Raw genomic sequence first — 27470 nt, 5'->3', positions numbered from 1 at the left:
CCAATCCAGATAATTCCATTAAGCCTGCTCAGCACATAGTCACAAACTAATTTAGTATTTTAAAACTCATTTCACCATTATTTCATTCACTTTCACAGTATCTGTGTTCTGTTGTTACTATTAAATCACTTTTCCGTTTTCACTGCCACTATCCCAGTTCTGATCTCTCATCGTAGCCTAAGCTGTTGAAACAGGAGAATGGAACCAGCGTTTGTGTAGCATAAAATAAGTACCAGGTATTTTACATATGCAGTTACATATTCTTTTAAAAAAAAATGGTGCTTTAGGATACACTTTTTTTTTTTTTTCCTGAGACAGAGTCTTGCTGTATTACCCAGGTTGGAGTGTGTGTAGTGGCGCAGTTGGCTCACCGCAACCTCTACCTCCCAGGTTCAGGCGATTCTCGTGCCTCAGCCTCCCAAGTAGCTGGGATTACAGGCGCATGCCACCATGCTTGGCTAATTTTTGTATTTTTAGTAGAGACAGGGTTTCGCCATATTGACCAGGCTGGTCTCGAACTCCCGACTTCAGGTGATCTGCCCGCCTCAGCCTTCCAAAGTGCTGGGATTACAGGCCTGAGCCACCATGCCCAGCCTAGGATAGTTATCAAGGAAATGTATTCCAAGGAGATGAAATAACTTCTCTGAGTAATATACCTCATACTTGGCAGAGTTAGGATTTGAAGATGGGGGTAGTAGGTGTGACCTTGAATGAAGCATTTTCTTTTCTTTTCTTTTTTTTTTTTTTTTTTTTAAACCCTTGTTAGTTTCTGTGTTTTACTGTTGTAACATAATTGGGCCATTTGGAGATACTAAGACTCTAGAGAAAATGAAATGTTATTTGGTCCTTCATTGATAGTATTGATTAAATTTAGAGATAAATACTATGTGGACCCAAGGATTCATACCATATCATTCACCATATATTTGCTGTTTTTCAAATAAATGAAAACATTTCAAAACAAAGTAGCATGTATTTACTGTGCTTTTAAGTGCCTGACAGTTCTGAATACCTTACGTGAGTCATCTTATTTGTTCCTCATCGGTCTTGTGTAGCAAGTTGTTGTTTTTTGTTTTTGTTTGTTTGTTTTAAGATGGAGTCTTCCTGTGTTGCGCAGGCTGGAATGCAGTGGCATGATCTCAGCTTACTGCAGTCTCTGCCTGCTGGGTTCAAGTGATTCTCCTATCTCAGCCTCCCAAGTAACTGGGATTATAGGCACGCGCCACCATGCCTGGCTAATTTTTTGTGATTTTAGTATAGAGATGGGGTTTCATCATGTTGGCCAGGCTGGTCTTGAATGCCTGACCTCAAGTGATCCACCCCCCGCGGCCTCCCAGAATGCTGGGATTACAGGCATAAGCCACTGTGCCTAGCCTTTGTGTGGCAAGTATTTTTATTCCCAGTTTACAGGTTAGGAGGCTTTGGATCATTAGTAAAGTTACCTGTCTAAGGTCACAGAACTAAGAAGTGACAAAGCCGAGTTAAAACCCAGGCCATTTGATCCCAGAAATTGGCCTTGAGGACAGAATGCATAGGGGTGAACAGATAGGGCAAGCTCAGTCTGGGTAGGTTTCTTGAAGTCAAAACAAGGCATTGTGCATTTTAGGCATGATTAAATGTGTCACTTCAGAAAATAGTTTACAATAGAATTAATTGGCAGGTAATGTTTCTTAAGGATATAGGGGCAAAATGTGGTATTTTATGATTGTCTCTGGGTTTCAGGTAATGATATTTTGAGGAGTAGAGCCAAAAATGTCGGATTCAAATCTTAGTTCTGCCATTTTTTCAGTTGGTAACTGTGGGGAATGTTTGTAACTTGTTCTCCGTAAAATGGGCATAATAGCTATTTGAGGAATAAATGAAAACATTAGAAGACTTAGCATAGTGCTTAGTACACAGGAGGCATCACAAAATTTAGGGTGTACAACTGAAAGTGAATATCTTAAGGCAGAAAACATATTCAAAGGAGCATTTTGAGAATGGGGGATCAGTAAGTCCTGGCCATTGGTCAATTTTAAGGTAGCTATTAGATTTGGAACACCAGATTTAAAGTTTTTTTATTTCCTAAAAATCAAATACTACATGTTGTCATTTGTAAGTTGGAACTAAATAATGTATACACGTGGGCATAGAGTATGGAGTAATAAACATTGGAGACTGGGAAGGAGATGAAGGATGATAAATTACCTCATGGCTGTAATATACATTATTTGGATGATGGCTAATACCGAAAGCCCAGACTTTGCCACTAAGCAATATATCCATATAACAAAACTGCACTTGCACCCCTTAAATTTACACAAGAAAGTCAAAACTAGGAATATATATACAAATAAAATTGCATAATTTTATATGTAAACATGTAACCTATATAAATGGATACATCAACATAAATGAAAACAAAAATGTCAATATTAATACATGTACATTGCTTTAAAAAATATTGTTATCTCCTCATAGTTTGGCGAGGTTGGGCAAATCATTCAGCTGTAGTTATGATACCAACCCTATTACTAATCTTATTTGCAAAATAATAAGATTCCTCCTTGTGAAGCATAAATGAAAGATTTTCAAAGTTGTTTTCACATATGAAGTGCCATAGAATGCAGCAACATATTGTAATGCACCATGTAATGTTGAATTGAGAGTTATGGTCATGTATGTATGTATGTATGTATGTATTTTATTTATTTATTTATTTTTGGAGTCAGAGTCTCATTCTTGTCGCACAGTCTGGAGTGCAGTGGTGTGATCTCTGCTCACTGCATCCTCCCCCTCCTGGGTTCAAGTGATTCTCGTGTCTCAGCCTCCCAAGTAGCTGGGATTCACAGGTGCCACCACACCTGGCTAATTTTTGTATTTTTAGTAGAGATGGGGTTTTGCCATGTTGGCCAGGCTGGTCTCGAACTCCTGACCTCAGGTGATCTGCCCGCCTCGCCCAGCCAGGTCATGTATTTAAAGGGCTTTTGTATGCATCAGGGTTTTTTGTTTTAACGTTAATTCAGAGGCCAGAATTAGATTCAGTGGGTGGATGAAAGTTGAGAGATGGGCTTCTGATTAATACAAATCTTAGTAGAATAAAAATCTAAAAATTATATTAAAAATAGAGTAGGCCATTGTGAGAAATTTCACATTGGGTAGGTTATTTTATTTTATTTTGGATATCCTTTGTTTTCTTCCAGTTTTTAAGAATTGAACCTATTTGAATGTGATTTGTTTCCTTAGGTAAAGACTTATTCTAAGACATAATTGGTCAGTAGGAGAGCTTTCATAGTAAAGGAAATGTTTTAAAAATTGTAGGAACAACAGTATTTTTAAGATGCTTTATGAAAAACCATTCTCCATGTTCAAGTATTATTCAAGGAGATTCTAGATAAGCAGGAATATATTGAAAGCTGTGGGAAGACTTGCAGTAACTTCTTAACCCAATAATTTGCAAATTAATTTGACCAGCTATTACTTGGGAACCAGTAGTGGTTCATGGAGTACACTCAGGAAATGATATAATACATTTAGTGAGGAAGCTTAAACAGGAAGACCTTGTTATTGTGCTGCTTAGTCAATTGTTGATAGACTAATGAACAAGTTCCCGGCGAGGCACTAGGGCTGGCAGAAGATCTAGTGAAACCGCTACTTTAGTGATAGACTTCCTGAAGCATTGCTGCTTGCCAGCTGTATCTCATCAAAACAGCTCTGAGACAAAGGTCATTCTGTGTTACTTGGTAAAAGTCTCCTGAGTACCCCAGAAAGAAAATTGTTATGTAACAATTTTTAATGTACATTAGGAAGTTATAGCTGTCTCTTGTTTAGCCTAAGTAAGTAGACATTTTTGCAAATTTTATACAGCATAAATATAAAACCAGTAGGGTAATATAATGATATAGATGGCTTCAAAAATCTTTTTATATTTTAATATACTTTAAATAATTTTATAATAGTTTGGCTTCAAAATATATTTTGCTAATCTACCTTCTTATAAAAGCTAATTTAAAAAAAATTTGCAATAATTTCAAAGTGAGTAGATGATGATGGTATAGAATTATAAGAAACAATTGGTGATCAAAATCTGAGTAATTATCGAACCTGTTTATAGAAAAACTTAAGTTATATTTCCAGGCAGATGTTCTATTGAAGATCTACTTTACTCTCTATTATTTAAAGTGGACATCATGTGCACGTTATTAGTAACATAGCAGTAGTTAACAGCTTACTTTTGTCTTGAGTTTCATATTCTCCTGGTGACTTTGCATGTAGCCTGTGGTTTTTATCAGACCTAGACAAGAACCAGGCAAAAGCCAAATTCTAGAAAAGAGATTCTGATTAGATTAGGAAGACATAGTGCTTTGGGCCCCTAGCACGGAGGGAGGAAATAAGAATGTGTTAAGCAGGAGAGATGAATTTAAGTTAGATACATGGTTTTGTGTCCGGAATTGGTGGGTTCTTGGTCTCACTGACTTCAAGAATGAAGCCGCGGACCCTCATGGTGAGTATTACAGCTCTTAAGGTGGCGCATCTGGAGTTTGTTCCTTCTGATGTTCGGATGTGTTGTTTCTTCCTTCTGGTGGGTTCATGGTCTCGCTGGCTCAGGAGTGAAGCTGCAGACCTTCGTGGTGAGTGTTACAGTTCTTAAGGCAGCACGTCTGGAGTTGTTCCTTCCTCCCGGTGGGCTCATGGTCTTGCTGGCTTCGGGAGTGAAGCTGCAGATCTTCGCAGTGAGTGTTATAGCTCATAAAAGCAGTGTGGACCCGAAGAGTGAGCAGTAGCAAGATTTATTGCAAAGAGTGAAAGAACAAAGCTTCCAGTGTGGAAGGGGACCCGAGCGGGTTGCCACTGCTGGCTCGGGCAGCCTGCTTTCATTCTCTTATCTGGCCCCACCCGCATCCTGCTGATTGGCAGAGCCGAGTGGTCTGTTTTGACAGGGTGCTAATTGGTGCATTTACAATCCCTGAGCTAGACACTAAAGGTTCTCCATGTCCCCACCAGATTAGCTAGATACAGAGTGTTGACACAAAGGTTCTCCAAGGCTCCACCAGAGTAGCTAGAGAGTGTCGATTGGTGCATTCACAAACCCTGAGCTAGTAACAGGGTGCGGATTGGTGTGTTTACAAACCTTGAGCTAGATACAGAGTGCCGATTTACAATCCCTGAGCTAGACATAAAGGTTCTCCACGTCCCCACCAGACTCAGGAGCCTAGCTGGCTTCACCCAGTGGATCCCGCACCGGGGCTGCACGTGGAGCTGCCTGCGGGTCCCGCGCCATGCGCTCGGACTCCTCAGCCCTTGGGTGATCGATGGGACTTAGCGCCCTGGAGCAGGGGGCGGCGCTCGTCGGGGAGGCTTGGGCTGCACAGGAGCCCACGGAGGCGGGGGAAGGCTCAGCCATGGTGGGCTGCTGTCCCGAGGCCTGCGCTGCGGGAAGGCAGCTAAGGCCCGGCGAGAAATCGAGCGCAGTGCCGGTGGGCTGGCACTGCTGGGGGACCCAGTACACTCTCCGCAGCTGCTGGCCCGGGTGCTGAGCCCCTCATTGCCTGGGGCCGGCAGGGCCGGCCGGCTGCTCCGAGTGTGGGGCCCGCCAAGCCCACACCCACCCGGAACTCCAGCTGGCCCGCAAGCGCCGGGTGCAGCCCCGGTTCCCACTCGCGCCTCTCCCTCCACACCTCCCTGCAAGCTGAGGGAGTGGGCTCTGGCCTTGGCCAGCCCAGAAAGGGGCTCCCACATTGCAGCGGTGGGCTGAAGGGCTCCTCAGGTGCCGCCAAAATTGGAGCCCAGGCAGAGGAGGCGCCGAGAGCGAGCGAGGGCTGTGAGGACTGCCACACGCTGTCACCTTTCAGTTTCACCAACTTGCATCTTGCAGGATCATCTCTACTTGCGTGAAAAAGGTAGATTATCTGTGAGCCCTGTGAAGAGTTGGGCAGGGAGCTTAAGAGGAAATGGGTTGAGTGTCAGTTTTCTATATTAACAAGGCAGCTATTAAAGTAATTTAGCAACTTAAAAGTTTAGAAGTTCCAATATGTGACCGCTTTGAAAAATTACTAACAAATAATCCTAGTGTTTTTGAGGCTTTAAAAAAACTTTAAACAGAAGTGGCCAAATTTAAAAAAGAGATCATTTAATTGTAAATACAGCATTGACTTCTTTGTTAACAAGGCTTTGCTTTGTATTACATTGTTTGGAAATTATAAATGACCATGTTATATATTGTTTTGTATGCAAGGTCAAAATAAGAATTAAATTAGCCAAATTATGTTTTACTCAACTTACATTAGTAATTGTCCTTTATATTCTTACGTGTATTCTGGAATGGTTTTGACACTTCTGATTCTGATATATGTTTGTTAAAAATAATCCAGAAAGTACCAAAATATACAAAGAAGAAAAATACAAAATCACTTTTAATTTCATTCACCAAGGGCTACCTCTTTTTTTTTCTTTTGGTATGTATTATGCCAAAAATTTTCACTTTATATTTATCAACACTTATGTGCAGTGTTAGGTGAAAGAGTTATATAAGATCTTTTTTTTCTTCTTCAAGAAGATAATCATAGCTTACTGCAGCCTTGATCTCAAAAGATTCAAACAGTGTTCCCACCTCAGCACCCTGGGTAGCTGGGACCACAGGCACATGCCACCATACCCAGCTAATTTTTTTAGAAAGATTTTTTTTTTTGTACAGATGAGGTCTCACTATGTTGCCTAGGTTCGTCTCAAACTCCTGGACTCAAGCGATCCTCCTATAGGCCTCCGAAAGTGCTTGGATTATAGGCATGAGCCACTACGCCTGGCCAGATCTATTATTTTTTTTTAAAGCAGTCTTTCTGCCACTTTGCCCTTTTCTATAGCTGATTATTTTGATGTTTCAGTGTCTAGATTATGTGCTTTTATATATCCCTTTGTTGATTCTTCTCCCCCACCCCCAAGTGTTTGATCCCTGTTGTGTTCCCCTTAGGGAAAATGAAGATTTTGCATTCTAACCTTACCCCACCCCATTCACCTACCAAACACATACTGTTACATACTTCCTGTATTCCCAGTGATGATCAGCACGCAGGGTTTATTGTATCGTGAACATCTAAATGTTATTTACACTGAGCCATGTAAAGGAACATTTCCTTTCTCACACATTTTTGCTTTTCCTGAATTTTAAATTCCTTTTTGTTGTTGTTTTCCTTACTTTCCCATGAACTTACTCAAACTCCACATTCCTTACTAATTGTCACAATCTTTTCTCAGGCTGTCTGCATGCATTTGTTTCATCTTGAAGAAATGAGGCCTCTGGATGGTTGTTCATTATGCCTGGTTATACGGCTTCAGCCTTGGGATTTTCTTCAGTCTTCTTAGTTTCCCTTTTCTAGATTTCATGTCATCTTGGTTTCTTTTTTTGGTGGAATATTTCTTCTTGATTCTAAGGAAAAGTATTTATGAGATTTTAATAATTTACAATTTATTTTTTCAAAATTTAGATGTCTGAAAATGTTATACCACCCTGATACTTATTTGCCAGATTGGTGAATATAGAGTTCTGGGTTGGGAATTACTTTCCTTCAGAATTTTCAAGAATTATATAGTGTATTCTGTCTTTCAATACTGGCACCATTCCTAGTTCCGATTTATTCCTTGATAGGGTGACCAACTGGTTTTGCTTTCTCTGGATCTGGGGCATTCTGAAGACTCAGGACTTACAGCTCTAAAACCAGCGTAGTCCTAGGCAAACTGGGACTGTTGGTCACCGTGTACTTGTTTCTTTTCTCTTTCTTGATTTTCTATTGAGTGCTTGTCCTCTTAAATGGTCTTGATCTTACTGTTTGACATTGCTTTCCTTTTTCGTTGTTTCTGGTAGATTTCTACATCTTCCAACTTTTCTCTTGAAATGCTTTTTTTCCCCCGTGTTTGCCATGTTTTATTTCCAAGAGGTGATTTTGTTTTCATTTTCTTGTTTATAGAATCATGCATTTGGTTTATGGTTGCATTTCTTTTTTGATGACATTAATGGTGAGTTTTCTTTGCCTGTGTAATCTCAAGTGTGTGTGTGTGTGTGTGTGTGTGTGTGTGTGTGTGTGTGTGTGTGGTGGGGGTGGGGCCTGCATTTTGGATTGGTTTTGTCTTTCATATTAGGAACTTTCCTCATATTCTGGTAATTCTGGTAATTCCTGGTTGTCTCCTCATACTCAAGTGTAATTCAAGACCAAAAGTCTAATTTATAAGCTCTGAGTACATAAGGGAGGTTTGACCAGGATTCATTGTTTAGTGATCTGGTTGGGTCATTTTGTTGTAAACTTCCTCTTATCATTATTTTTAGATCTTTTTTTCTTTAGCTGGTAAAATTCCACAGAGAAGATTGTTTCAAACTTCTGCCTCAAGGTGAAGCCCTAAGTGCCTGAGTTCTGGGGGCCAAGTGGGAGAAGAGGCCACAGACGGAGGCAGGATAATGTATATTGTCAGACAGTATGTCTGTACTCGATTCCCTTCTCTCCCTCTTATTTTTGGTATAGTGAACCTATTTGTACTGTGTACTTTAGTCAGGAATTTCTATATTCTATACTTCCTAAAGAATAAAGGTCTTATTTTTTGCTGGAACCAGGAGAGGAATGGTTACCCAGCTGTACAAGTGTGGGAGAGGATCTGAGGATCTGATGCCTTGTAAACAGCCTATCAGCCAATCTTCAGTTTTAATCCCAACACTGCCCTAGAGGTATCTGGCATCATCAGATCCTGAGCCTTTTTGGGTTTCTCTGGTGTCAGTTTGATTGGTAGTTAATCTCAGCTTTCTACTTTCAGCTTTCTGGACTTCCCAGTGCATTTAGCCCCGGCATTTCTGGTTTTCATCTCCTAAAATTGTATTGTAATGATAGTGTCTTCCATTCTTCTCATCCTTGTAGATTTATGTCTCAGATTGTTTTAATGCTGTATTAGTGGCATTTCATGTGGAGACAGAAGTGAGTGCGTGTGTGTTAAGTCTTCTGTCTTTACCCAGAAGGGAGACACTTCGCTAGGCATATGCAAAAGTATGATCTCGCTGTACATGACAGTGGGCATTACTTTTTGAGTGCCTGTTATGTGGCCAGGCTCTGAAATAGACATTTGATGTCCGTTAAATTTCATCTTCAGAATGACAGAGCAAGGTAATAGTTGTGGAGAAACAAAAGTGCATTATTTGTCTAAACACTTTGTAATAGAGTGGTTTCCTTTCAAATAACTATAAATTACATCATTCGTAATGGCTAGATATGGATGTACCCTAATTAAGTATAGCTTTGTAATTTACACCACTCTTTCCTTGTTAAGTCACTGGTTATATTCTTTTTAGATATTGACATATATTTTGAAACTGCACTTAGAAATATATGAATTCCCACCAGCTGTGTAAAAGTGCCAACATGTTCAAATCCTTATTAAATAATAACTGTTTTCTTGCAACTTTAATTACCATACTGTTTTATTTAACTATTCCCTGTTATTGGGCATCTAGCTCCTTTCTAGTTTCTCCTCATTATAAATACTGCTTAGATGAATACCTTTGGACATTTCCAATATTTATAATTCATATTGACAAATCAGTGCATGAAATGCTGTGCATTGACTAGGAAATAAAAATTTGCTTTAAAAAATTGCATTTGGGATTTAGCTCATTATCTCCAAAATCTGTCTTATTATTACTGAGTTATTTTAAAATAAAAGTCTGTGATTCCTTTTTATAACCTCATAGATTACTTTTCATTTTTTTAAATTTATTTTTACCAAAGTAACCATTAATATAGTTACACGGGCATACCTTGGAGATGTTAATGCACTCAGTTCCCAGCCACCACAATAAAATTAAAATCACAGTAAAGTGAGTTCCATGAATTTTTTTGTTTCCCAGTGCACATAAAAGTTGTACTTACACTATACTGTAATCTAGTAAGCATGCAATAAATAGCATTGTGTCTAAAAAAACAATGTACATGGCTTAGTTAAAAATATTTTATTGCTAAAAATTGCTAATGATCATCTGAGCCTTAGCAAGTCATAATCTTTTTGCTGGTGGATGATCTTGCCTCAGTGTTGATAGATGCTGACTGATCAGGGTGGTGGTTGCTGAAGGTTGGTGTGATTGTGGCAGTTTCAAAACGATAAAGTTTGCAGCGTTGATTGACTTTTGCTTCCACGAAAGATTTCAATATAGCATGCGATGCTGTTTGATAGCATTTTATCTATAGTAGAACTTCTTTGAGAATTGGAGTCAATTTTTTTCCAACCCTGCTGCTGCTGCTTTATCACTAAGTTTATGTATATTTTAAATCCTTTCTTGTCATTTCAGTGATGTCCACAGCATCTTTCCATGAATAAATTCCATCTCAAGACAAAAACTACCCGCCCCCCCCCCTTTTTTTTTTTTTGAAAAAAAGAGAGGGTCTCGATCTGTCACCCAGGCTGGAACGCAGTGGTGTGATCATAGCTCACTGCTCAAGTAATCCTCCTTCCTCAGCTTTCTGAGCATCTGGGACTACAGGCTTGTGTCACCGCACCCAGCTAATTTTTTTTTTCCTTCGTAATTTTTTGTAGAAACTATGTTGCCCAGGCTGGTCTCAAACTCCGGCCTCCAGCAATCCTCCTGCCTCTCTGCATTCTGAACTGCTGGGCGTACAGATGTGAGCCACTACACCCGGCCAGGCGTTTGTGTTTTAAAGATCATCATAGTCATCCCCTGATATGCCTATAAATGTAAATGACTTGTAGCAATTTTTTTGATATCTACCCTTAAGATATTAATTTGTATACTGTATTCTTTTAAAATATAAAGAGGCTTTATTTCTTTTGTTTTGGAGAGTTTTAACTAGTTTTTGAAATTTGGATGAATTCTTACGTGTTTTTTTTTCCCCCTCAAAGTCTGGGTCAGTAACCATTTTCTGCAAATGGCCATATAGTAAATATTTTAGGCCTTGCTGACCACATACAATCTTTGCCACATATTCTTCTTCATTTGTTATGACTTTCTGGAATGTATAAACCATTCATAGCTTGAGAGGCTCAGGTTGCCAGTCAAATTTGTTCCACAGGCTGCCGTTTGTCAACACCTGCTCTAGACTAAAATTTCTAATAATGACTTACGGTCTGAATTTTGGGATTAATGGTGGATATTCAACCAAAATTAAATGGAAATACAAATCAGTTCACATGATGGGTAAAGCCAAGAGAATGCCTAGCTTCAGGCTTGGCTGGATCCAGAGGTCAAATGAAGATAGCACTTGCAATCTCACATCTTGTGACCTCCCTCAGACTCTCCCTTTACAATAAAAGAGGATAATATCTACTCATTTATATATCAACATTTAAGGAAGTCCCTGATTTCCTTGGGTTATATACCTGTCCTTGAATGAATCAGTATGGTGGAGGAGAAAAAAGGGTGATGATGGTGAGGATTGGTGTTTGACCCTCTTGTGTAATAGTAGAAATGTGTTGGAAAAGACATTTCCAATGGTACCACGTGGAGAAGAGGTAGGAGATAGCTCTCCAGAGAACTTTAAAAATAAATAAGCAGTGCACTCAGAAAAAGGGTTTCTGTACATTAAAAATAGGTGTGTGTACTTGGTCATCTAAAGTCACTTGAAAATGCATGTGTAAGTTGGAAGATAACAGTAATTATTTGAGTGGAATAATTACTTATGGAATGAAGATCTTAAATCCACTTCCCTCACCTCTTCGTCCCTGCCCGATTTTTATAGAGTCTTATCAAATACATTGACATTGATGTTTGCTTTGACTTCTTGTATAACAGAAGGAATCTTGAAGAAGCTGGAAAGTTTACTTATTTCATTGCTAGCATACTTTATCATGGTGGGGGAGACTATATTTTGATTGTGGGACTGTGTAATAGGTCTGATATGTGTATCTCAGATTACCATATGAAAGATTAACATGCCTTTAACATAGATCATGTAAGAATGGAAGATAGCATAAAAACAGGACAGCGAAGATTTATTATTCAGTTGTCTATTTCTAATTTTTAATTAACATAACATAACTAAGAGTAAAAGCCATTCCAGTATTGGTAGTGACCTACCTTTGATGACTCCTTTTAAGTAGGCAGACATTTCTCCTTGAGCTCATTTCTCCTGCAAAATGATGAGATTGGAATCATTAAATAATAGTCTAATGTAATGAGAAGTACATTTTAAAATTTATAAAATTTCAAGTAGACAAGGAAAGTAAATCATGTAAGCAGGAAGTACCCCAAAGCATCTTAACTATTCTTACATAAGTGTAAGTAAAATATCTAAGGTCATTGTCACTCCTCAATCTGATTCTCTTACAATGTTGTTTTAAAAATTCAAAGCTTGCAACTGGATACATACAGTTTTAATTATATCACATTTCGAAAGCCAAACCTTGCAAATTGCCGCTGTTTTGAAAGACTGAAACCTTGAACTTTGAATAAATCAGTTTTTTTTTTTTTAATTAGGAATACATGTTCTTTTTTTTCTTTATTTTCCTCCCTTTCTTCTCCCCTCCCTTCCTTTTCTTCCTTTTCTTTTCGCAAGGTCTTGCTCTGTCATCCAGGCTGGAGTGTAGTAGTGTAATCTATGGCCTTGGACTCCTGGGCTTAAGGGATCCTCCTGCGTCAGCTTCCTAAGTAGCTGGGACTATAGACATGCATCACCATGCCCAGCTAATTTATTTTTATTTATTTATTTTTTGTGGAGACACAGGGTCTTACAGTGTTGTTGATGCTGGTCTCAAACTCCTGGGCTCACCCATTCCTCCAGCCTCAGCCTCCCAAATTGCTGGGATTTCAGGCATGAGCCACTATATCCAGCCTGTGTTTTTTGTTTGTTGTTTTGGTTTGGTTTTCTTGTGAGGACAAGATCTGCATTGCCCAGGCTGGTCTCAGACTCTTAGGACTCAAATGATCCTCAGGCCTTGGCCTCCCAAAGTGCTGGGATTACAGGCATGAGCCACCATGCTCAGCCTGTTTTTGTTTGTTTGTTTGTTTTATAGACACGTCTGTATTGGAGAACAGAACAATTAGGATTTTTAGGCAGACCATACTAACTGCCAGTTTCATCTTTATCCAGAGGTTTAAAGATTATAGGAACAAGGGCATATATACTTATACCAATATAATAAGGTCAAGAATTTTGAGGAAAAGAGTACATCTACATTTATACCTAACTTCATTACACAAAACCTTTGGGGTAAGAGTATGTTAATCTAACCAGTGACATTCTTGTTGAGTGGCGTCATAAAGGTAAATGATAAATGTAGTTTTGCTGCATTACAGAGCCTGGGAAAGGGGGGTGGGGAGAGAGGGAGGGAGAGAGAGAAGGAGGGAGGGAGGGAAGGGGGGGGAGAGAGAGAGAAAGAGAGAATAAGAGAGAATTACCTACAAGGGATCAGGAAGGACCTTTTTAGAGTAATGGAAATGTTTGTGTCTTAATGGTGATGCTGGTTATATGGGTAAATACATTTGTCAAACTCTGAACCACTCACAATATTATTATCACATTTAAGTTATAGTTGAAGACAGTGTAAAAGTTAAACAGTGAAGTCTGTTTTAGGACATGAATAGTGAAAGAGTAAAATAAAGTTTGATTAAAAAATATGTCATCACTTCAAATCAGCAGTGTAGCCCACAGTACATTAATTTGAATAATTTATTTTTAATGTCACTAAATAGATGCAAAAGTGTGTGCTACTGTCTATTACTGTATCATGGTATGTATAAAGATATTTTAGTATTCATGAATGAAGTACTATGTAATACTAATGACAAGAATACAGGGTTTTAAGTGCTTTGTTATAAGCAAAAACACTATTTTTTGGTGTGTTTTAATATAATGTAAATTTGCGTTTTTTTCTCTCTAAACTGTACATTCGTAAGTCTACTTTAACTTAGTCACACAAATCCGATAGAAAAGCAAGTGTAAAATTGAATACTTCCTGAAATACTATTTTAAAATAATTTATGAATTTTTAAAATATTAAATGTGATGCTAATTAGCCAAACACGTATTACCAAGCTAGCTCCCTAGATCTATTTCCATGCCCTGTCTCTTAGGTGACCAGATTGTGTGCCCTGACAAAGACAGCATAGGATATTAGGCATATGATTATATCAAGTAATTCTGGCAGTATGCTATGTAGAAAACCAACCTAAAAATAAGATTGAAATTTAAGAAACTCTTAAGCCAATCATCTTTTCCCAATTAAAGTTTCATTCTTTGATTCTTTTATGTCAGCTTCACCTGTTTCTAAAGGCCCAAAAGATATAGTTTAGATGTCTAAAAAGTAATGCCTGTCTAAACATAGATTTTTATCTTTATAGCTTCTGTTTCATGTTTGCAGATTCTTGAATAAGTTTATTTTTCACTTAGCAACTCTCCTTTTAAGTCTGCTGTAAAGACCATCCCAAGTTGAATGAACTGAAGTTTTAATTTGAGTCTAAAAGATCAAGAAAATGTCTAGAATCCTTTTTACTGTTTCTCTCCCAGTTCTTTTACTGCTGCTTTTCCACAAAGGAGTAAAGAATTGTTTTTCCCCTTTAAAGCAATGAAATCAGCAAAATTAAAACTTCCTGAAAAGAAGTAAGTGACCAGGACCAATTGTATAATTAATTAGTCTCTGAAAAAGTTAACAGCTGTTTAAGATGATGCTGAGTTCTCATGGAAATATGATTGGTAACTTTGGAGACCTTTCACTGTTGGAGGTCTTTGTTTAGATTGAGTATACTGCCTAGTATGTCATTTGTGGTAACACTGTGAGGGTCGGGCAAGGGTGGATGCTGTCTTGGCTTTCTTATTGTTCATAAAATAGTAATAAACTTTACTTAATTGATACTCCATTTTCGAGCCTATTGACCTGTAAAGGCATTAGTTAGCTTCCAGAATAACATGTAAACTGTGCTTAATTGAGTCTCCCCCCTAATTATCCAGTATTTTATAAATCAGTCTTCCTAATAACCTTCAGTCCAAGTGCATGTACCTTTCTGATGGGTGGTATAACTCATTTTGTTCTCTCATACCTTACTGATGAGCCTTATATAAACTAATTGAAATGGGACAATATAAGAACAGTGTAACAAAGTTGATAAACTTAATGACGTTTAGTAAATTCTTGAAATAAATGGTATATACAAAAAAACTCACCTTTGTTAGTGGAGAAGAGGAGCAGGAGAGAAAAGAACTTTGAAAGAGGAGAGATAGGCAGGACTTTGGGGATAGCTTGGGTCAAGGTTGGGCCCAAGTGAGAAGACCGATCCTGAACTGGAGTGCCAAGTACCATTAGCTTTTTCATTATGAATAGGCTGTGGAAATAAAGCTAGTAATACTGCTGGAGAGGTTATAAAAATATTCTGTCAAGTTTTGAACATGATGACCTGAAGAATTTTATAATTTTTAATTAGTGATAATTTCTCATTATAAAATTACACTTTTCCATTTTCTGTGGATAGGTTTAAGAAAATCTACGAAGAAACGCAGTGAGTCTCCACCTGCTGAGCTCCCCAGTTTGAGGCGGAGCACACGCCAAAAGACCACGGGCTCCTGTGCTAGTACCAGGTAATTTGTTTTTTTTTTTTTCGTTTATAGTGAGTTCATTTGTATTCTGTTGCTCAGTTTCAACTTTCATCAAAATACTTAACTCCATAGGTTGTTTTTTGTTTTGTTTGTTTTATTTTGTTTTTTGACGGCATCTTGCTCTTGTCACCCAGGCTCTGGAGTGCAGTGGCGCGATCTTGGCTCACTGCAACCTGCGTCTCCCAGGTTCAGGTGGTTCTCCTGCCTTAGCCTCCCTAGTAGCTGCGATTACAGGTGCCTGCCACCCCACCCAGCCAATTTTTTTATTTTTAGTAGAGATGCGGTTTCACCATGTTGGCCAGGCTGGTCTCCAACTCCCAACCTCAAGTGATCCACCCTCCTCAGCCTCTCACAGTGCTGGGATTACAGGCGTGAGCCACCGTGCCCGATGATTTTTAAAAAATTATTTAAAATTTTTTTTACTTGAGTAAAGACATATTCTAACATAACTGGTATTATCTTTGTGAATTTCTCCGCAATATTTATTTACATGTTTTTACTAAGTTCTAATCATTCTATTTCTTGACGATACTTATATCTTCTACTTTTCCTTTGTTGTTAACGCTATTTTCACAATACTATTGACAGTAGCAGGACCTTTGACTGTTTACAGAGTTCTCGTCTGCCAAATATACTTCTAATGAGCATCTTTATGCAGATTTGGGTTGTTTTTAAAAGGTAGTTAAATTTCCCAATAGTGTGATTAATGAATCAAAAAGGATGCCTGTTTTAATGGCTGTACTGTTGCCCAGTTGGTTTCTAAAAGTGTTAGAACTAGTTGCTAAGTTTAATGAATGGAGGGGGAAATGTACTTAATTTTTATAACACCTTTCGCTCAAGAAAAAGTGTAGTTATTATGTGTGTTCTCTCCCATCTCCAATTCTAGATTCTAGTTGCTGTAGATCTCATTTTCAAAACAACTATCTTTGATGTGATACAGTTAATATTTCATATACTTTTATTAACTGATTGAGAATCTTAGCCTAAAGGTAAAAATCTCCTGCAACTTCCTCTCGGCTTTTCAGGCTTGGTCGGTTAGTCAGGTGCCATTCCGCTGCTAATTATTCAGTAGCTATATATGAGTTCTCCGTCTTTGTATAGTCATGCCACTTTTTTCTTTTTTTCTTTTTCTTTTTTTGTTTTTTGAGATAGAGTCTCACTCTGTCACCCAGGCTGGAGTGCAGTGGCACAATCTCGGCTCACTGCAAACTCTGCCTCCCAGGTTCACGCCATTCTCCTGCCTCGGCCTCCCGAGTAGCTGGGACTACAGGCGCCCGCCACCACGCCCAGCTAATTTTTTTTGTATTTTTAGTTGAGACGGGTTTTCACCATGTTAACTGGAATGGTCTCGGTCTCCTGACCTCGTGATCCACCTGCCTCGGCCTCCCAAAGTGCTGGGATTACAAGCATGAGCCACCGTGCCCGGCCAGTCATGCCACTTTTAATGAGGAGGACACGTTCTGAGATATGTGTCATTAGGTGATTTTGCCATGCAAACATCATGGAGAACACTTAAAACAAACCTAGATAGTATAGCTTACTACACATCTAGGCCGTGTGGTAGCCTGTTGCTCCTAGCCACAAACCTGTAAAACATGTTACCTTACAGAATACTGTAGACAGTTGTAACACAATGGCAAGCATTTATGCATCTAAACATATCTAAACATAGAAAAGGTACAGTAAAAATAGGGTATTAATAATCTTGCAGGACCACGGTCATATACGTGGTTCGTCCTTGACAGAAACAACATTATGCAGCACATGACTGTAGCTTGTTCCCTCTAGTAAATGCATCAACACTAGTAATGCAGGGGGGGATGATTTTAGCTTACGTTTTCCCACTCAGGTTAGCAGAAAGGTCTTTCCACTTCTTTTGGTTCTTATCTCTACTCTTGGCAGTGTTACAATAGTGACATAAGTAAACAGTACAACTTGGTGCCTATAAGTCATAAGAAATATAGCCTTGCCACCTTAAATCTTTTCCACCTGTTTTTAAATTTTTTAAATTATTTAAAATATCTGGATTTAGTACACCTGTTTGCTTTTGAGGTTGCATAGCAACTTTTCTGAGGATTTCTGAAGAAACTTCTTAGTTTTCCACAGTTTTTATCCTATTTTGGGCCAAATTTTGAATCTTAATTACTCAAGGTTTAGTCTGAGATGCAAACTGAATTTATTGTGTCTGAAAATTAATTTTAAGCCATATGCGAAGTCAGGTAATCTAGTGTTGTAATTGTCTTGCTTGCCCTGCTGTTCTCTGCAACCGTCTCTCCTTCTACTCAACGATAATTAGCACGTGCGAAATTACCCACTGAGGCATGATCATGCTGTGCGCAGGCCGTCTAATCTAGCCACCTGCTTGAAGTGCTCTTCATGGCAAATCTTTTCTGAGTTAGTTGAGATTCTGCTTATATACAGTGCCTTGGTCACCTACTAAGGGTGTCCTTGTTTCTCTTTAGAGTAGCACTCCTTGAGGGCAGCAGCCCTATGTATCCAAAGTGGTCAGCCCAGTGTGTTGGTGGAGATTAGATCTTAAATGAGTGAATTTGAATCCCACTAATTTGTACCTTTGTAAAATGGGTTGGGAATGAGCTGTTTCCTTGTGAAGGAAAGATTAGTTAAGCAAATTTCTGTGTAGGGAAGCTTTTTCTGTAATGAGAATAAACTCTTCCAGTGCTCTCAGGTAAGCCAGAGCCTTCCTTTGTAGGTCAGTTGTGCCTGCTTCTCTCGCTTTACTGTAGTGTGACTTTAGTCTAAAACATGTCTTTAGTAACAGGTTTCTGCCTTTCTTGAGATAATTTGGGGAGCTTTTGTTTAAATGCTATCAAGTTTGAATAATTTTGGGGGAAGTATTTTTGCTTCTCCCTGGTTTGCTTACTGATTTCGCTATTGAAGGAGAAAAAAAGGTTTATTATCAATGAAATGTAATTTTCTATAGGAGAAGTAAGTGGTCATTCTTTTTCCATAATTTATTCTGTGTCTCTGTCCTAGATGAATGTCTTTCCCAAATGTTATCTGTATTTATTAATAATATTAAATCCATAAAGAATGGAGTTATTCATTATTAGGATAGTTATTTTTGTATGATTTAGGTAATCTGGAACATGGGCAGGGAAATTTTTTTCCATCTCCTCCTCCTCCCTTCCTCGCATTCTCAGTGTTAATCTGCAGTTCTTTTGTATAATTTTGTTGTTGCTGCCGCCCAAGATGGAGTGCAGTGGCATGATCTCGGCTCACTGCAACCTCCGCCTCCCGGGTTCGAGCAATTTTTTTGTCTTGGCCTCCCAAGTAGCTGGGATTACAGGCGCATGCCACCACACCTGGCTAATTTTTGTATTTTTAGTAGAGACAGCGTTTCATCATGTTGGTCAGGCTGGTCTTGAACTCCTGAGCTCAGGTGATCCACCTGCCTCAGCCTCCCAAAGTGCTGGGATTACAGGCATGAGCTACGGCACCCAGCCAGCATTAATATATTAATCCACTATTTAACCTGGAAGTGATGCTCTATTTTAAATGAATTGAATTTTCTCTGCAGGAAGAGTCACTTTTCTGTTTAGTTGGAAGTGTTTTAAAAATCGTTTCTGTTTCTGAGGATGACAACAGCTCACAGTAACACAAAAGCTTGTATTGTAAATGCAATATAACTTGGAAGAATTTTAAATATACAAAGTCTTGGTTGTTATACATGGTGATTTTGTGCACTTACTTTTATTTAAAAAGAGGACGAAGAAGAAACTGGCTTTGTGCTCCATGAATTTGAGCTTTGTGTTGTGTATACATTGCTCCTGGTTCACTGGTAATGCTGCCCATGATGACATTTTTCTGTTGTAGTCGGCGAGGCTCTGGCCTGGGCAAAAGAGGAGCAGCTGAAGCTCGTCGACAGGAGAAAATGGCAGACCCTGAAAGCAACCAGGAGGCAGTAAATTCTTCAGCTGCTCGGACAGATGAAGCTCCCCAAGGAGCTGCAGGTAGATTGGTACTTCTTAGCTTTAAAATGCGTTTCTGTCTTTTACAGATTTGATGGGCAGAGGGAGGGAAGTATGCTAGGTGTTACTATCGTATAAACTTCTTGTTCTGTTTTGTTTTACTTTACCAGTTTGATATTTTGATTAGTTGGATTTGGTTGCCATTTTAAAATTCTCATCCAAATTTGCTCTAATTACATTCAAAAGGCTTTTAGGAAGAAGCAAACTCTGTTTAAGCTTTTTATATATTGACTAGTGTGTATAATTGCCCATTGATTGAAAGAATTTAAATTCATAGTAAAAATGTAAGGATATAGTTTAAATTGCTTCACACATATATAAATTTTAATTTAGAATTTTTGTAAACCCTAAAATACAAGTATTCAGTTTGAACCTTAGCTATAAGAATAGTATTTATATTGTTATGGGCTTCTCATTTTTATTCTTGATATATTAGAAGCACAAAATTAAGGCTTTTCTCTCAGCTTTAAATATGTACCCATTACCTGTACCAAAACAAGGCTAATACTTCAACTATTAATTCTGGCTGATGGATATCAAAATGTAGTTTCTGTTGACATTTCTCAATGACATGAACAACTGATAAAAAAATGTTAAAATCAATCACTATAGGCTTATATGTATGAGTCCCTTAAATCAGATGGTACACACAGGTTTAGATACAGGCATATACTTCCTTTTGAATAAAGATATTTCAGATACTATTGTTTACTATTAGGATACGTTGTCATTTTCTTTAATGTCTGTGGTTGATCATATGTCATAGTTTGCCAGGAAGGTTGTGGTTTACCCGCTATTGATGTCTTCTTGTTTTTTCTAGCTTAGCATTTTTTTCTTTTAAGCACTGCACTTTCTTAGTTTTATATGATAAATTATATGGTGGGAGAGGAGGTTTTTTCCCATATTTGTTTTCCTGGAATAGTTTTTTGAAGGTTTAAATGGTAGATATTTGGAAAGTCCATTTCATTGCAACTCATTAAAACTGGTTGTGACTCACAGTCTGTCCCAGTGCTGTACGCTCCTTCCCAGTCTTCTAATGTTTATTTGAAGCCTGAATGTGGAAATGGGGCAATTCCCAAATGGGTAACAGAAAAAGAGCTGCAGGCTATTAATGTAGACTCACTACAGTAATTATTATAACTAATATACAGTGTACACTACATTGCAGTCCAGCCATAGTATTAAGCACTTTACATATATTCTTATTTAATATTCCAAACAACCTGCTGAGGTATGAGTGCTATTATTACCATTTTTTAAGTGAGGAAAAACGGAGACAAACATTGCTTATGCTTGCTCAGGGTTACAAGCTGTGATGTGTGACTTCCCAAAGCCAGGCATATTTGTAACAGCATTGTTGTCTAATGCAGTTACAAGAGTTTATATAATTTATACGAATATATAATTGAAGGCTGGAATGGGAACGGGGTTCAAAATTTTGTTCCCCTATTTATTTACCTAAGAGGATAAAAGCATACAGGAATCAGGCTCATCCGACTGCCTTTCTAAACAGTTCCAGGCATTACACTGTCATTTATGTTTCAAATTACAGTGTGGTACAGGTGTTTCCCAAGCTGTGTATTGTAGCTGGTGATAAAAAATACATGTGGCATGTGCACTTGTATTAGAAAACTGACTTCATTACATTTTGGAGGATAGATCTCTTATGAATTACAGGAATTTCTCTGCTGACTCATGAAAGTATTTATGGGGAAATAAGCTAATTATTTAGCAGCTTTACGTTAAGTTCTTCATGATAATGTGCTTTAGCTTCTGCATGTGTAAAATGGGAATGTAGAAGAAAATACAGACCTAAATTAGTATGGTGTATAGGTTTGTGGACTTAGAGCTCTTTTTGACAAGTAAACGTTTTCGGATAGTACTTGTATAGTCGATATAAGACTCCACTGGAAACATTTATTTGGAAATAATGTTGTTATTATTTTAAAAAGCCCAACCACATTAGCTCTTCATGTAAGAAATGCTAGCCTTTGAAGTTGAAAGTGTAGTGTTTGCCACGCTTTCCCACGAGTCAGAGGCAGACTCCTGTGCATTCTTTTTTTTTTTTCTTCTTTGAGGAAAAGTTTCTCTCTGTTGCCCAGGTTGGAGTGCTGTGTTGCAATCTCAGCTCACTGCAGCCTCTGCCTCCTGGGTTCAAGTGATTCTCTTGCCTCAGCCTCCTAAGTAGTTGGGACTACAAGTGCCTGACAGCACAGCTGGCTAATTTTTGTATTTTTAGTACAGAAGGGGTTTCACCATGTTGGCCGGGCTGCTGTCCAACTCCTGACCTCAAGTGATCTGCCCACCTTGGCCTCCCAAAGTGCTGGGATTACAGGCGTGAGCCTCCGCACCTGGTCTGCTATGCATTCGTAGATTTGGACATAATCAGAACTGTACAGACCTTTATAGTGTTGATAAAGTCTTGCAAATGCTAGTGGTACTAAAGTAAGGAATGAACTATTTTTCTTTATGCTTGTAAAATAATGTCAGCTTCATTTTGCACGGGGTAGCTTTATAGTTTCGGAAGAAATGATCAGGGTTAGATCACATAAAGAAAGTGGTCCACTTTTGTTAACTTTGCATCAATTGGTTAAAGTATAAAAATTTGTCACTCCATGTAGAATGTTTGCATTCTGATTTAGACAACATCTCTCCAGTATTTTCACTTGTGTGTATTGGAAACTGTCTTACACAGTACTGTGAAGATAGGCTAAGACTAAATGGGAAATATCTGTTGAAAATCTGGCATTGGATTTTATCTACTGATAGTCACATTTTTATATTTGACTCTGGGAACAAATCTGGCCTATGCCTAAGGAGGTTTGAAGCCTTGACGAAAGAACTGTAGCTGACTCCTGTTGATTAATTACATTTTCGTATCTGCATGACCTTACAGAACAGCTATCTCTATACTACTACTTAAATTAGCCAGAGGCTTGGCTGGTTTAAGTCTTCTAATTTTGTAAAACATACAAAACTAGTAGTTTTTTTGTTTTGTTTGTTTTGTTTTGTTTTGGTAAAACCAAACTAATTTTGTAAAACATATACAAAAATAGTTTTTATATATGTTTTACAAAATTGGATAACTCATAACTCATATCTAAACTCCCACTTTAGATAACCTAAACTACTTCATAAAAGGGAACAAAAGCTTAATACTTGCTATCAGAGGTATGGCAAAAGAATCCTTTTCTTCACAATTAGTTTCCAATTTCTGTCAAAACCAGCACCCTACCCTCTACTGATAATCAGACTTCTGGCAGTAGCTCACACCTGTAACTCCAACATTCAGAGGCCGAGGCAGGTGGATCACTTGAGTTCAGGAGTCTGAGATCAGCCTGGGCAACATGGTGAAACCTTGTCTCTACAAAAAAATACAAAACTTAGCCAGGCTTGGTGGCATGTGCCTGTGGTACCAGCTACTCAGGAGGCGGAGGCAGGAGGATCGCTTGAGCCCTGGAGGCGGAAGTTGCAGTGAGCTGTAAATTGCACCATTGCACTTCAGCTTGGGCAAGAGAGCAAGACCCTGTCTCAAAAAAATAAAAATAAAAAAGATTCTGTGGCTCCCCAAAGGTTGGGACCCTGCTATAATAGAACCTTAGCATCTCTTTTAATTATGTTCTTCTGTAAGTTTTATGTTTTGATTAATTGATGTCTTTGTGGCAGTGCAGTTTGAGATATTCATTATGAAAGTCGTTAGAATGAAATATTTAAGAAGTAATGTTAGGTAGAAACCTTTAATGGTTGTAGGTCTGGAGAACATTTTAAAGTAAAATCAAGTAGATTCTCTGATAAATAAACTTAAAAACCCAGCAGTACTCTAACAGGTTAGAATTTCTGTGTGTTTGTTTTTTAATGTATGGGCTCCAGAGTGTGTTTTAAAAAATACCCACTATTTCATTTGTTAAAACTTGGTATTTGCTTCCTACATAGATGGAATAGTCTTAAGATAAGTTTAAGAGCCATTTCAGTTATTATTGTACCTAGTAACAGTATTCGTTAACAGCATTTCTGTATAATGTGAAGAAGCAACTGTATTTGAATTAAAAATCACTGCTAAAGAATATATTTGAGTCATACAGTTTCTAAGGGTACAACCTGTGAAGTCAGACTTCCTGAGTTCAGATCTCTCAGCCATAACTAGCTATCTGACCTTGGCCAAGTATGCTCAAAGTCACAAAACCTTAGTTTCCTTATGTGCATGATGATTATAATACCTTTTGTACAGTTATGAGGAAACTTAGACAATGCCTGTGTTGTATGGTAAGCGTTTTCATAAATGCTGCCTACCTGTAAGTAGCATTATAGTGTGTAGTTATTGGTTAATTTCCTTTTTCTTTACCAGAAGTGTGGGTTTTGCCCAACCGTTATACAACTTCAGTATTTCTGGTTAATCTGTCTCTCTATGGCTCTAAACTTTTCAGAGTGGTGGGGGAGTTTCCAACACTTTTGTAAAAGGCCAGATAGTAAATGTTTTATGCTTTATGTAGTCTCTGTTGCAAGTACTCAATTCTGTAATTACAGCGTGAAAGCGGCCACAGACTTGTAAATGAATGAGTACAGCTATGTTCTAATAAAATTTTTATTTACAAAACCATGTGGTGGACTGGATTTGGCCTTTGGGCCATATTTTGCTGACCTTGTTTTAAACGATAAGCTTTTCTAAGAATTCTTTTTTTTAATCCCAATAATGAAGTTACATAGAAAATACTTAATGGTGTGTGAAGAGAATGGTAATATGAAAATACAGTCAGTGGCTGGTATTTTGGCATCTTTTTCTTCAGACAAGCTCTTTAAACTCGCATATGTTATTCACACATGCCTCTTTAACAATTATGACAAAAATATTCTTCCTGGCTTGCATTCTGTCACAATCTGTGTAGTATATAGGGCTTAAGGTATTGTGGAAGAGCTTATGTAGATCAATCATCTGTGTTAAAAAAAAAAAAAACCCCAAAAAACAAAACAAAACCAAAAAAAAACCCAAAAAACAAAACAAAAAAAAACCTTTGACCTCAGCAGACACATAGAGGCACAATTAACTGCTAGTTTTGCAGGAATATGGTTTTACTTCCTGTTCAGATTTATAATAGACTCTACCTCCATTAGCTTAGACTGTTTTTTTGTCATTGTTGGTCAGGTTAGTATTTCGATTAATAGTATCCTGAGTCTTAACTCTTCATTTCACGCTAGTTTTGACACTTTAGTTGCCCTGTCTTTCATACTTCTTGTTTTTGTTTTGAGACAGAGTCTGGCCCTGCCGCTCAGGCTGGAGTGCAGTGGCACGATCACGGCACACTGCAGCCTCTACCTCCTGGGCCCAAGCAGTGCTCTCGACTCAGGCATGCCCAACTCAGTAGCTGGGACTACAAGTCTCACTATATTGCCCGGGTTGGTCTTGAACCCCTGAGCTTAAATGATCCTTCTGCCATGGTCCGCAAAGTGTTGGTATTACAGGAGTGAGCCACCATGCCCAGCCTCCTTCATGCTTCATAGCAGTCATCTGTTAGTTGTAATATCTTTTTGCACTCTTGAAGTTAATGAAAACAGATAAATGATTGTATCAAGACTGTAGTCCGGGAATAAAGCAGACTTAGAAGGCAGACGTCTACATACAACATTTCCCCCAAATGTCTATTTTGCCTTTTTATTATTTTTGTTACTAATTGGCCATCTGTTAAATAATCACAATTGTTATAGCAGTATGTTCTTTATTGACTTTCAGAAGAGGGATTCAGGACATCTTAATTAAAGAACAGTTTCAACGGCACAAGAAATTTGTCAAAAGCCACATATAAATGGAAAACAAGCATAAAAATACAACCTTTTTAATACTAAAATAGTTGAGCTCTCCTTTCATTCCTAAAAGCTACAGGATAAAGTCTAGAAGAACAGCTGAGTGTACCGTAGCAAGACAAGTTTAATTGCCTTTATTCAATTGTAGTCCACAAAACTTTGGTTTTTCTAAGGTAAGCCAGACATAATGTGTTTAAGTGCTCCTCCTAACCCTCATCTTTCCCCTCCACCCCAAGCCTCTAGTTCTGTTGCAGGGGCTGTTGGCATGACCACCTCTGGGGAGAGTGAATCAGATGATTCCGAGATGGGACGTTTGCAAGGTAAAAACAGTTATTGAGCCTATAAGAAACCATTACCATGAGCTACCTGTTAATACCATTCTTTATTGAAATTAATTTAGTTAAATTCATTTGACCATAATCTAGCAGTGCCTGCACCTCCAAGAAAAAAAAAAATTTTTAGTAGCAATTTCATGATTTGGAATTGGAAGATGAGCTGTCCGCCTCTTCGTGTTTACTGTTTAACTAGATGAAGCCTTACATATTTATTTTTGTTTAAAATTTTTTAATTGTGGTTGCATGTGTAGCTGGTTTCAGTAATAAATAAGTTAAAAATCTTGAAAAATGGGTACCTTAATATATTTTTGTCTGGTATCCAGTAGCATTATGAATGCATTTGACCCACTTAGGCCTAGTGTTCCATTATTGGAACACTAAGAATGTGGGAGTTATTTATATCCTACTACTCAAGGCCATCACCAAGGTCTGACTTTTCACTCATGCAAAAATTCAAAAAATTGCAACCTGCAGCATAAATGGGTTTTAATAAGGCGTTTGGCCATGGTTTTTTGTCTTCTTGATCATGTTTCAAAATGAATGTATAGTGTATACACAAATTGTAGGGTTTTTTTAATGTTACAAATGCTTTTACAAAAGCAGGCTAATACTATGTATGGATGGGTATGTATTTTTATCTCATTTGATTTATAACAGATCTCAGTGTGAGGCTTACAATAAATGTATTATTTATAAATCATTTTTGATTGCTTTTAAATTCCTGAGGGAACATACAAGTATCTCTAGGACTCGGACTCTCAGGAACACATAGTTTTTGTTTATTTGATTGTTTTGAGACCGAATCTCACTCTGTTGCCCAGGCTGGAGTGCAATGGCACGATCTCAGCTCACTGCAAACTCCACCTCCCGTGTTCAAATGATTCTCCTGCTTCAGCCTCCTGAGTAGCTAGAATTACAGGTGCCTGCCACTGCGCCTGGCTAATTTTTGTATTTTTAGTAGAGGCGGGCTTTCATCATGTTGGCGAGGCTGGTCTTGAGCTCCTGACCTCAGGTGATCCTCCCGTCTCGGCCTCCCAAAGTGCTGGGATTATAGGTGTGAGCCACTATGCCTGGCCTGTTTTGTTTTGTTTTCACTTTTTGGAACTAATAAAAATCATACTGTTTTCATATGGTTTTATAGGTTCTGATGACCAATATCTGATTGGGAAATAATGTCATACAGAAAACAGAGCAAGGGTGCTTAACATATTAGCTCTTCAAAATATCAAAATATTTACCTTAGATTTTTCTTGAAATATTTACACATTCCTGCTGGCACTGATTTAATATATTAGGGTGGTCTTGAAAGTTTGTAGCTTCTCTTAAAAGTCCAGAAAGCAAAGTAACATTGACTGAATCAGTTAAGCGAGATGAATCAGTTACTTGAAATTTTTAGATACATACATCAGTTGCATGAAGTCATCTTAGTTGTTCATTCTGCCCTTCTTTTTTCTCTAGCTTTGTTAGAGGCAAGGGGTCTTCCCCCTCACCTATTTGGTCCTCTTGGTCCTCGGATGTCACAGCTTTTCCATAGAACAATTGGAAGTGGAGCTAGTAAGTAAAAATGTTCCTTCCCTGAAATCCCTCAATAATTAGCCAACTGCTATTGTTACTTGTAACCTATTGATGTAAGTATTAAGAAGTTTTTCATCAACTTTAACCCATTTTTAAAAATAAGGCTGTGTACAATCACACCTTAAATACAGCTTTCATAGCTGAATTATCCAGATTTTGTAGCGAGATTGATTCTGTTTGAACAAAATAAGAATAAAGAATCTCAAACAATTACATTGATAATT

The 27470-nt window shown here is 38.1% G+C and overlaps 1 protein-coding gene across 50 annotated transcripts in view; it reads left to right on the top strand.

Moving 5' to 3' along the window:
• Positions 1-27470, top strand: part of TRIP12 (thyroid hormone receptor interactor 12) — a 161457-nt gene that overhangs the window by 68842 nt on the left and 65145 nt on the right. For all 50 annotated transcript variants that reach the window (XM_055109162.2, XM_024927799.4, XM_063595575.1 and 47 more), the window contains 4 exons: positions 15428-15533; positions 19386-19522; positions 25573-25656; positions 27130-27225. In XM_055109162.2, the coding sequence (XP_054965137.1) occupies positions 15428-15533; positions 19386-19522; positions 25573-25656; positions 27130-27225 (423 nt within the window). The remainder of the gene's footprint in view (positions 1-15427; positions 15534-19385; positions 19523-25572; positions 25657-27129; positions 27226-27470) is intronic.

This window comes from Pan paniscus, chromosome 13, assembly GCF_029289425.2.
Source record: "Pan paniscus chromosome 13, NHGRI_mPanPan1-v2.0_pri, whole genome shotgun sequence".
Classification (NCBI taxonomy): domain Eukaryota; kingdom Metazoa; phylum Chordata; class Mammalia; order Primates; family Hominidae; genus Pan; species Pan paniscus.
The sequence above is the reverse complement of the archived record's forward strand: the minus strand, read 5'-3'. Positions and strand labels throughout refer to the sequence as shown.